The 12,189-nt window shown below is 37.5% G+C and overlaps 1 protein-coding gene and 1 long non-coding RNA gene across 3 annotated transcripts in view; one reads left to right on the top strand and one right to left on the bottom strand.

The window, feature by feature from the left end:
• The window catches only part of LOC146049789 (uncharacterized), a 47,934-nt gene that overhangs the window by 31,723 nt on the left and 4,022 nt on the right, over positions 1-12,189 (top strand). The window lies entirely within an intron of this gene.
• MDGA2 (MAM domain containing glycosylphosphatidylinositol anchor 2) overlaps positions 7,869-12,189 on the bottom strand; it is a 580,635-nt gene continuing 576,314 nt past the window's right edge. The window contains exons 16-17 of one of the 2 annotated variants that reach the window (XM_083166414.1): positions 11,120-11,225; positions 7,869-9,821 (exon numbers count right to left, since the gene is read on the bottom strand). In XM_083166414.1, coding sequence (XP_083022540.1) covers positions 9,727-9,821; positions 11,120-11,225 — 201 coding nt within the window. In that variant the 3' untranslated portion in view covers positions 7,869-9,726. The remainder of the gene's footprint in view (positions 9,822-11,119; positions 11,226-12,189) is intronic. The other variant, XM_083166413.1, reaches the window with a different exon arrangement.

The raw sequence follows: 12,189 nt of genomic DNA, 5'->3' as shown, positions 1-12,189 counted from the left end.
TAACGTCATCTAACCAACCATTGGTCACTCCCATTGATAAAATATCCTCAAGTTCCTTAGAGTAAAAAGTAGTTGGATCATAGCGGAGGGCTTTATAGCAGACTGTGTCTGCAAACTGGCGTCTAACTTTGGCCACATAATCACTTGTATTCATGACCACAACACCTCCCACTTTATCCGCTGCATGGACTATAATTTCCTTGTTGGTTTTTAATGCTTTAATGGCACTCATTTCCTCTACCGTGGTATTTGAAAATTAAAACCTCTGTTTAGACATAAACGGCATGAGGTCCCATGTTACTAGTCTAATAAAGGTGGAAATCGAGGCATTGGAACTAGGTGGGTCAAAGGTACTCTTCTTTCTAAATACCTGAGATTTATTAGGGGTATTCTGTTATTTAGAAAAATAATCCTTAAGTTAACTGTCTGTGGAATTTGTGTAACTCCACTTCACAATTGAAAGCTTTTTGTTTAATTATTTGTACATAAGATAGCCCCTTAGACAACACCTGTTCCTTTACAGGGGGAAGGGAGTAGTCAGAAATATTATGTACCGCTACTTTTTCAGGGTTCAAGAGGGTTGTTCCCTTGACCCTGTTCTTGAGCGCACCCTGCCTGAGTTTTTTTTCTTGGTTTCTCACTCTGGAGATGCCTGCCTCTCTGAACGAGCACTAGCATTGGCTGAAGATTGGTCAGAAGGTTTAGTGAATCTTCTTCTGCCACCTACACGTGGTTTCCACGCTCTAGCATTGCTCTGGTAAAAAAATCCAAGGGTATACCCTGACTTCTTTGTAGTCTTCACAGACTTTTTTACATTTGTTTTTTTTTAAGGATAGCAACTCCTCCCTAAAAGTATTGATGCTGTACTCTAGTTTAGTTAGCCAATCTAAGCTATTATCTGCTTTAAGAGTGTTCAAACCCTGGCTTTCACAATCAGCAATTTCCTTCTCTAATTATTTAATAATAATTATGCTACAGTACATCAGTGTTAACCCTGCTGGATAACCAGCACCATCTGGTCTAAGCTACATTGGTTGAGTATATGGCACCACTGCTTACAAAATACTTTGTTATTCCTACCCAGAGTGGGTTGGTTCTTGATTCTAAAACCTCTGGGGATTAGTCTTTCCCTATGATATTGGGATAAAGTCAGTCCGTATAAGTTTAATTCAACCAGCCTCTTCTTCATTTTATAGAGATTGTCATAGATTTCCTGTGGACTGTCAATGTAGAATTTTAAAGTCTCAGTATTGGAAAAAAGAATCTTGTTGATGTTCTCAAGAAAGTGTTTGGTGCCTGCTAAATCATTAACATCCAGATCCATGATTATGGGCAAAATTCAAAGCGAAAAAATAAAAAAGTGTGAAAAACGATAAAAAAATATATTATTATATACACGTTTCCAGGTGCTGGTCCCACTTAGGAGTAGTTATCTATATAGATGAAAAAACGCACACCGTTGTAGGCGCAACAATTTGGTGCCAAACCACATAAATAATTACACATACATTCTCCACACAATGGTAGAAAGTGATCTGCACACCAGTTATATATATATATATATATATATATATATATATATATATATATATATATATATATATATATATATATATATATATATATATATATATATAGTCTGGGGTGTATCCACACCTGCTGAGGCGTGGAATGTCAGGCACTCGCCTAATAATAATCAAAGTCCAAAGGTCAGATAAAAAGTCCAAAGGTAGTGCAGTTTTTATTTCAACTATCCAATATAGTCATAATTTTTCATAATATGCCCCGACGTTTCGGTCCTGAGTAGACGGACCTTTTTCAAGGAGCCTATAACATTTATAATAAGGCATTCAGTAAACCATAGAAAACAGCACTTAATTAACAAAAAATATTCAAATGGAAACATATGGTAAAAAAGAGTCTTACTTTTCAGTGAAAGAGACTGGCTATCAACGAAGTTCAGGGTAGAAAAACACCCATGGTGCCTGGAGCTGCTGCTAAATAGCACTGCCCGGGCCCGGCTATTTATCCCCCCTGACATCTAATTGATCAGAGCGTGGAAACCGCATCCACGCTCTGACAGCGCTGCTTCCGGCGTCACCGGAAGTTCGGGACCGGAAGTCGCGTCTGTTGACCCGCATAGATGGAACGCAGGGCGGCAGCCTTGCGTGCGCATGTCAGTTTAGAAACGGAGCCACACACAGTGGGTTCCGTATGCTTTTGCGTATGGTTTTATTAGAGAGATAGTCTCTTTCACTGAAAAGTAAGACTCTTTTTTACCATATGTTTCCATTTGAATATTTTTTGTTAATTAAGTGCTGTTTTCTATGGTTTACTGAATGCCTTATTATAAATGTTATAGGCTCCTTGAAAAAGGTCCGTCTACTCAGGACCGAAACGTCGGGGCATATTATGAAAAATTATGACTATATTGGATAGTTGAAATAAAAACTGCACTACCTTTGGACTTTTTATCTGACCTTTGGACTTTGATTATTATTAGGCGAGTGCCTGACATTCCACGCCTCAGCAGGTGTGGATACACCCCAGACTATTATTGGGATATTCGCTTACCCCGTTTATCTCTTGTCTGGCACCCCGCAGCTATAAATAAATAAGTGCGAGTGCGGTCTATGCACGTACCTATATATATATATATATATATATCCACGAGTCGGACTGGCACTCTCTCCTCAATAATCGATAGCCTCCGTGCCCTTGTAGAAATAAGGGCACTTTTAAGCATCCTCACAATGCCTTCAAATATAAAATGCGACATGTGTTGTCATGTGAATCCCGGTTCGTGGTTTACATTATCATCTGCCCTTGCGGCTTTTATTATGTAGGCAAAACAGCCAGAAAATTTAAAGAAAGAATGGCTTTACATAGATCTGCCATTAAAGCAGCGTTGATGGGGAAACCTTGCGACCAGCCATTGGCTGTGCACTTTAAAATGCATGTTCATCAGCTATGTTCTCTTAAATACTTAATTATTGATCATGTGCCAGAAAATATCAGGGGGGGTGACCGCAATAAAAAATTGTTGCGGTTGGAGGCATCTTGGATACACAGACTAGATACTGTGTCTCCAAGGGGCCTTAATGAACGAATCGCTTGGAATACCTTAATGTAGATCTACTATTTGTTAGATGTACCCGATACACCGCACTGTGTCCATTTAATATATCGAATTTATGTGACTGTTGGTTTTTAGTTTCTTTTATGTGTACATTTTGACATTTTACTAAATGTCATTTTTAAGTGTCATCATGTGTTTCTCTTCCTTTTTTAAGGCAGTGTTACTGTAATGTATATTTGTACATGTATTGTTTAAATGTATATTTCAAAACCTATGTGGGGACTCGCATTGTTCTGCTAACGCCGGCCGGCCGGCTTTGCTGATCTCGGAAATACCTTGGTTGCCATAGCAACCTAGCCCTGTTGTGGTTGCATGATGTCATTCTGGTGCGCCACTTACAGGTGCGGATGGTCTCCGTGATTTGAGGTGCATGGGCGGGGGATGCAGCGTGCTGGTCTCTACATAAGGTGAGTAGTGAGTGTGTATCATTGTCTTGTATGTTTCTCCTGACGACGCGGTTCAATCCCGCGAAACATTGAGAAAATAAAGTCCATTTGTTTACAAAGACCTTCCAGTGCCGTGTTTGGAGTCCTGCTTGCTGGGATTTCCTATCTGCCTATATATATATATATATATATATATATATATATATATATATATATATATATATATATATTTGACTCTGTGGATTCATGTACAAAGTTCTAACTCCCTACCCTAACAATGGTGTATAGTCATGTCTGGCAAAATTTAAATACACATATTCTTGCTAAACTTATTAGTATACTTTTTGTATAATAACCATTTGTATTCAGCTGTTAGGCTTTGATATTTATTTTAAGAATCCACCAATATTGATTATCTCGATCCTTACCTCTTTCTATCGTCACTTCAACAGTTCTTCCCTGTAGAGATGATTCAACCTCCCCCTTAACCATAAATTAATCTACTAAACAAAACGTTGCCATGATTTGCATATTCCTTTGCCAATGGGTGATTTTATTTCAGATATTTAATAGTTACAGTATGTAACAGCTGCTCATTGGTTGCACACATTGGGGCACAGCACATGCTCTGGATCCCAGGGCAAGAAAGTACTGCATGAGTGACGCAGTTATGCATCTACACTGGGCTGTAACGGAGCCATCTCAGAAAGTTGAGTGAGGATGCGTTGACACAACTATGGATGGTGAAGACTTGGACATACTGTAAGTGTAAATATACCGTTTGTAGGAGTTTCTGCTGTACATATACATATAGAAAAGGTGCAAGTATACACCTGTGATGATGACTGGTAACAAACCATGTGTACATAGAGGTGGCCGTGTCACAACTCTAAATAAGGGCCATCCTCTGATCTGGAACCTAATTATATTTAGGACCTACTTGATGAGACCATCTGGCTGTGGTAGGTGGGCCCATATTTTTGGGCCAAATTTTATACTATGCATTTTCTCTTTTTTGTCTAATAATTTGTCTGTCCTATTCAATATTTATTTACTGGTCTTTATAAACAAGCAAATCCAGCCTTAAGGTTCATTCAGAAGCACATGCAATTTCTTTGGTCACATAGTTGAATGATTACGATGCATAAAAAAAACCTAAACCTCCAACAGTGCATGCATTGCATAGCGGTTAGGGACAAAGATGCTCTTCTGATTGGGTTAGGCAGTATCAGAAATGGGAGATATTGATAGACAAATTATCCTGGCAATGATTTACCATTTGGTTGTCTTTACCAAGAAGTCATTTTAAACAATAGCATCTGTGATATGGAGGTTTCTTCAATGTATTCAACAAGAAGCCCTCTATCCAATACATGTGTTTTAGAAAACATTTTTATTTTTATATAATGTCCTTTCAAAAATAGTTATACAACACTACAATGAGCTGAGGTGTCCACAGTGCCGGCACTACCTGTGGAGCTAGAATCCCAACATAAATCAGTTCAATATTGATCCTCAGTTTATATTAATATGATTATAAATACTAATGAATCTACTTTTGAACACAATACAGTATTATTAGATGATTTTGATAATTATTGGCCCAATTCAGACCTGCTCACTGGGCTGCATGTGTTCGGAGGCAAGCGAACAGGTTAATGACTCCCCGATAAACATATGCCCTCCACCAGCCATCCGTGCCCCGATGCAGTGCTACAAATAGATGTGTATGGGTACACATCCATTCACAAGGGGCCGCACATGGGAGAAATCATTTGATGGTTACTTAAAATCGAAAGATTTCTCCTACAATCCCAGGAGTTGATCGGGGCTGCAAGGATTTAAGCAAGTTCGAGGTGGATGCTGACATCAAGTGCTTGCCCCTAGAAGGCAAAGGAATGCCTGTGTTTGCTCGAGCGCTCCAATTCATTCCCAGCACTCCAATGCATTCTATGCATTTTTGTGGGAATGCCATTGAAATGCTGGGGGTCCACCCCAGGATTCCACCCACTGCAAGCGCCTTGGCAAGGATGAAATTCGCCGAAGGCACTTGCAATATGTGCATTATGGCAAATGGGCATGGGCAGTGGCCAGACCATTGGACCTTGCTGAGCAGGTCTGAATTGGCTCCAATATGTGACTATGGCCAGTATTCAGTGCCTCTGATTCTCCATATTTTCTGGGGAATCAGGCAATTCCCCGGGTTTACAGGGAATTTTCTCACTGGAAAATCAATTCGCCCTATTCAATGGACACAATTCTCTGCAAATGAAGAGCGAATGTCTGGCAATTCTCTGTTTGTGATTCTCCGCGATTCGCCAGTGGTTTTCAATGGGGTTTTTAGTGGAATTCGCCGAGAGTGTATTCAATGCTGAAGTGGAGAACTGCTTTCTCCAGTGATTTTCCACGGATTCTCCATTTTACATTCGTCATCTTTTTCTGGAGAACTGGAATGTGATCTTTGAAAATAAAGCGTTTTTTATTTTTATTTTGGTGTCAAAAAATCAGATTTTTTTTTCCTTGAAGGGGCATGCAATTTGTATTCATGTGCTTGCAGCACATGAATATATTTTAAATTTTTTTTTTAAACAATATATATATTTTATTTTTTTACATTCACCAGCAGGGGGCCGAGCCGGGAGCCGCTCATTAATATTCATATATTCACTGCACACTCGTCCCGATCATTACACATGCACGATCGGGACCAGTGTGTAGCGACTCCCTAACACAGCCCCCTGCCAGCTCTGGGGGCTCTCCCTCTGTGCCCCACAGCCCTCTTTCACCCCCGCAGTGTCCGGTGCAGGCAGGGAGGCTTCCATCTCCCTGCCTGCAGCCGTCCCCCAGCTCCCCGGTGGCATTCGCCGGGGGGGTTAAAATTCGCCGCCAGGGGCAGAGAGCCCCTGAGGCATTGAATAGGGAGAACGGGTGGCTGCCCGGCGAATCTCCCTACAGGGAGAATTGGGGAGAAAGTGCAGCGAATTCTACACAGGATTTGCTGCAGCTCCCCAGAGCAAGCATTGAATACCGGCCAATATGTGTAATTATTAGATTCCCATTTCATTCTGGAGGACATAAAAAGTAAGTGACACAAAATGAGGCTGTACCCTTTTACCATTGTATATGTGTCTGCAAGCATACTAATCAAGCAAGCATAGTTTGAGCTTCCTACATTGGTGAGATCATAAAAATGAACTAGGAATTTATGGTTCCAGATCAAATGGTCGAAAGTCTGTCAAGAAGTTGACACCAAAATTTTGACATGCATGAGGTTGAGACAGACAAAAGGTCAACATGCACAAGTTTGACATTTACAAAATGTTGACATCCACAAGGCCTACATTGATAAAAGGGCAACACAAGCAAAAGGGAGGATGGGAATGGTCGGCACATGAAAGGTTGACATGAGTCTTTCACACTTTTTTAAATATCAACACCTGAGCACGTGGACCCACGGATAGTGTACTGTGTACCCTCAACATGGCTCTCCATGTTTCGGACCAGGTGCCTTGGTCAACTACTGCTACTGCTACATTTCATCATTGTTGACGTACATTTTGTTGTCAATCTACTGAATGTTGACTTAGACATTGTTGACCTATCATTTGTAGACCAAATTTTTTATAGAAAGGAACGTGAAAACAAATGATCGTTGCTTTTGGCAACAAAATAATGTTTGTCTTATGTTATCACTATTCAGAATAACAAGAAATACTTATAATAATGTATAATAATCTCTTATACAAACAGCATTACACTGTGGATTAAACGGTAGATGGTTACTGACATTAGAAAATGTTAGGCCGGGTACACACCTGCATGACTCTCAATCTTGCCCATGGTGGGGGCAATTTCTCTTTGATCTGGACTATAGCAGATTGTTGGTACACATTAACCAATCTAATGAACAACAGAATGATCTCTTGTTCTGTCCCTCATTACAATGCACATGGTCAAACACCATATCTTCTGATTGGCGAAGCATCACGGCTGACCAGAAGATGTCTCATGTGGGGGATGGGAGAGTGCAATTGGGCTTACACACTACGCTATATGTACAATCTGTCATTCTGATATGGTAAGTCATGTGTACCACCAACAATTGCTTAGTCTGGATCCAAAGACAGGTTCTGCTGTGATTATTTATTTATTTTATAATCTGATGATGTCAACAACTTGATCACTTTTTGTAGTATTAAATGTAAAATCTATTTCTGTATGTAATATTTATTATTTTTTCTATAACTTGATGCTCTCTTTAAAAAAAATATTAATATTATTATTTGGAAAAAAAACAATAAACTGCAAATGTAAAATTCCTCTCTAGTAAAAAAGTCATTGATAGTTATTTTTAGCATTGATATAATTTTCTTATAATGTATATAGACAGAAATAACCAGTAGACCACTTATTATACCTTACCTGGAAAGAGGCTTTATTGAACATAGCTGTAAAAGTTTTGTTTTTGTTCAGTTGAATTACTGAATCAGCACAAACATTTCTACAGAATTTAAAATAAAATTAAAATAAAAAAAAAAAAACATAATTGTGGTCGCAATTATTCTGTGACATCTTCTTGTGCTTCCATTTTTAAAAATCAATTTCAGCAATGTTAAATATATTTTGTTTTGTTTTTTTATTTATAGCCCAATTGCTTGCATAACATTTTTGTAACCATCAAGTGTTTTCAAGAACATAAAAGAATAATTTTTGTAGATAAAAGTATTTTTAAATGAAGTTAAACTTTTAGATAATTTAAATCAAAAATATCTTCAAATGTTCATAGCCAACGTTATAAGGGACATATACAATGCATTGAAAAAGTGGCTGGTTAAGTTATGGTATTTAATCAGGTAGCTCAGTCATTTTTTTACAGTTTTATGTAAAAGTGTATTTTTTTTTTTCAAACTTGCCAAAATAATAAAATACTATGTCACAATCTGCACAGTCTGATTAGCGGGCAGAGGCATCAGACCCTCATTTTTTTTTAAGTGAAGACTAATAATTCAGACCCAGAGTTTCTGTTAGGGTTAAACACGCTGCAGTCTTAGATACGGTTTCCTCTTATGATCAGACTGATTTCATTTCAAATGTAGATAAGAGTAAGAAAATCACGTTCCCATTTAAAAAGGAAAAAAAGAGCAGACTGAAAGTCCATAGACAACTTTTCAGACTACCTTCAGCTGCCAGTAATATGAAAAGTTGCATTTTCCAATTTTCAGATTTATCTATAAGATATTGTAAAACTAAAAATAAGCAAGAAGGCCATGGCTGTTTTTTTTTAAGTTAAACAACTAAAGTAAAATTAAACGTTGAAGGAGCATATGCAGCAACTTAAGTCCACGTTCTTTGTGTAGCAATATTTGAATTTTTTTTTTTTAAATCTGGCCTGTATTTTATATTTGTGGATTGTAGTTTGCTTATAAAACAGTTTGTTTTTCTTTAGTTTTTGTTTTCACAAACCACTCACAGCAGAGCAAAAGCTTGTTTAGCTAACTTTTCTTTCAGGCTTGATAATTAAAGGCACTTGGTTTTCTGGCATTTTATAAAAGGTGGTGGTTTGGTTCCTTTAATACAACTGATGACTCTGTGACTCTGTGTCCATAAGCGAGCGAAATCCCAAAGGCTGAAAAACTTGTAAGACTAAACTGCTCTTTCTTGGAGACGTCTACATGCAAAAAAAGATACAGCATACCTTTCATTAGCAAAGCTGTGACAAAATGCTGCATGTGATTTAAAGAGGTTTTGTTTTTGGATGGTGGCAGCCAAGGCAAAAGGGCTCATGTATACTTATCCCAGACTAAAAACCTTCTCGATTAGAAAATAAATGCCAGATCTTCTTGTACCCTGTTAACTGTGAGGTTTAGGTTGGCAGGCCATTAGGTGTCCATGGTAGCAAGCAAACTCTATTCATTTGAAAGAAAACCAGCCATGACGTTGTGCTTTGACAAGGATATCCATTCCTTATTTTTTTAAGAGAATATTCAGATTATACTGTATTCGTGAAAGCCATAGGAGCACTGTAAGGTCTCTCCCTAATTTCAGGTCTCATGTGTACTTGGTAATGTTCCATGTTCCATTCATTCTCAGTGCCTTCATGGAGGAATCTTTGGTAGATTGTTTTTAAGTTGTCCATTTACAAAGACTCTTTCTTCGTACCAGTGCCATGTGAATTTTTTTGTAGCCTCTGCCAGGATATGGTCACCTTTGATGACTTAAAAAAGAAAGGAAAAGGAAAACTGGATACAACCATATATGCACTATAGTCCCAGACACTTTGTCACCAGAAGGCGGAGCTGAAATAAAAGAAAAAACACTAAATATTCAACAATGAGAAAACACTTATTATTATATTTTATTTATAAGGCGCCACAAATGTTTTGCAGTACCATACAATAGGAAAAAAAGAAAACAGTACAGGGGTAACAAACTTAACATTACAGTAAATAAATAGAGGTTGAGTATCCCTTATCCAAAATGCTCGGGACCAGGAGAATTTTGGATAATGGATTATTTCGTATTTCAGAATATTTTTATATTTCAATGATGGATTTTCAAGTATCTTGCATTTATGCTGTACAAACACATCAAACAGATGAAATACACACAAATATATTTTATTTGTGCATAAAACAAGGTTTCAAAGCATGAAACAAAATTTGTGTACTATCTCAGTCAATGAATCATTGTCTTGCACATATTTAGTACCAGTTACATATCATGTCCTCAGTAGTGCTGTTACAAATGTCCCCAGTAAGTTTTTAGCTTTCTGGAATGTATGGTTTTCAGAATAATTTGGATAACGGTACGACAATTCAATACACCTAGACTAGTATAGGTCATGTGCTCAAGATTTAAAGAACCTTATCAGGCACATAACAAAACTTATGCAATGAGTGTAACTTAAACTAATGAAAGTGACTGAGGTATCGTATTACAGTTAGTGTTTTTAAGTAGAGAGTGAATCGTTAGAATCTTGTCCAATAACTGTTTTTAATTAATATGTGATTACTTCACAGAGCTCTGTAAATAAAGATACTGTATAGCATAGAGTATATGATTGTATACATTTATGACTTTCACTTATGTTTAAAAAAAAACATGTAATATATTAATGTTATTTGAATTTAAATTTATTTAAATTAATTAATTAACAAAAGAAATTTATTTGATATTTACATATTGACCTTCATTTTATTTTTTCACTAGGACTGACAATGCAATGAAAATGTTATCACCTGCAAATGCAGTCCATAGTTTTCTAGGGTCATACTATTTTTGAATGTTCCAATTTAATAAAGTGGCATAATATTGTATTTTCTTTCTTTTTTTTCACATTATTTTTTTTAGAAATTTAAAATTTGATAACTTTCCAATTTAAAGTAAATAAATCAATGTTAAATGTAATGACATTTTAAATGATCTTGCATGGAATAAATTATTAGCACCAACAAATTGATGAGCACCAAAGTGTGCTCTTTAATGTTTCCCCAATTAGTATTTATATTTTTAGCTTAAATTATTTCCCAAAAAGTTACACATGTAAAATAAGGTCATGAGTTTAGCCCAGTAATGGATCAAATGCAGAACATACTAGTGGCTGGCTGATCCACCTTCGTACATTCTCCCTCAACAATTGATACATCATCTATAGCGATGTCTCCTTCTATACCAGGACCTCGCACACCTTCAAAAAGGACCTGTAATGGGAAACAGACTTGGTCAGACATAGTTGCAACTGTACGCGATACATTTAATATCATTATCATTATATATACATTTACCAGTTATTTCAGTAAAATGAAGGTGTTAAGTTATCCAGGTCTATTCTTTATAGCATTTTAGGACATGCCTGGAAATTCCCTATACCTTACTTTTCCTAATGATGTCTCTGTAATGGGTGCAAAGTGTGCCCACACACCACATGCCCTGGCCCCCATTTAATTACACTTGCATCCCGTTCTACCAAATGCTGGTTGCATATTACTGGGAGAAAAAAATGGCCTCAGGACCCATTTTCTGGTGATACGGTACTGTATGTGAAATAGGGATGTCCCTGGAAAGCTTAGCAATTGGCACATTCCTGGAAACCTGCACTTGTGCAGTAGAGTCTGGCACAATGTCTGACTCCTATCGCACTGCTGAATATGAGAATAAATTATTAGCACCAACAAATTGATGAGCACCAAAGTGTGCGCTTTAATGTTTCCCCAATTAGTATTTATATTTTAGCTTAAATTATTTTCCAAAAAGTTACACATGTAAAATAAGGTCATGAGCTTAGCCCAGTAATGGATCAAATGCAGAAAATACTAGTGGCTGGCTGATCCACCTTCGTACATTCTCCCTCGACAATTGATACATTCCTGGAAACCCGCAGTAGAGTCTGGCACAATGCCTGACTCCTATCGCACCGTTGAATATGAGGGGACCTGATTACAGCCTGTTAATGTACCCCCTCCTCTCTTAAAGCACCTCTGCCCTCCCCCCACCCGAATCACCCACCCACCAACCCAGACATACACACACACTTGGGGGCATATTGAAGAACATTTATTCATTCCAGCACATTCAGTAAAGGAATTCAAATTAGCAAACAAACTAATACAACCTACAAATCTAAACAAATAAATTGTTAAAAGGAAAAAGTATACTCAGGTATTT

This window comes from Crinia signifera, chromosome 12 (assembly GCF_055691185.1).
Source record: "Crinia signifera chromosome 12, ASM5569118v1, whole genome shotgun sequence".
Taxonomy (NCBI): Eukaryota; Metazoa; Chordata; class Amphibia; order Anura; family Myobatrachidae; genus Crinia; species Crinia signifera.
Note: the sequence above shows the minus strand (reverse complement) of the source record. Positions and strands in the feature narration are given on the sequence as shown.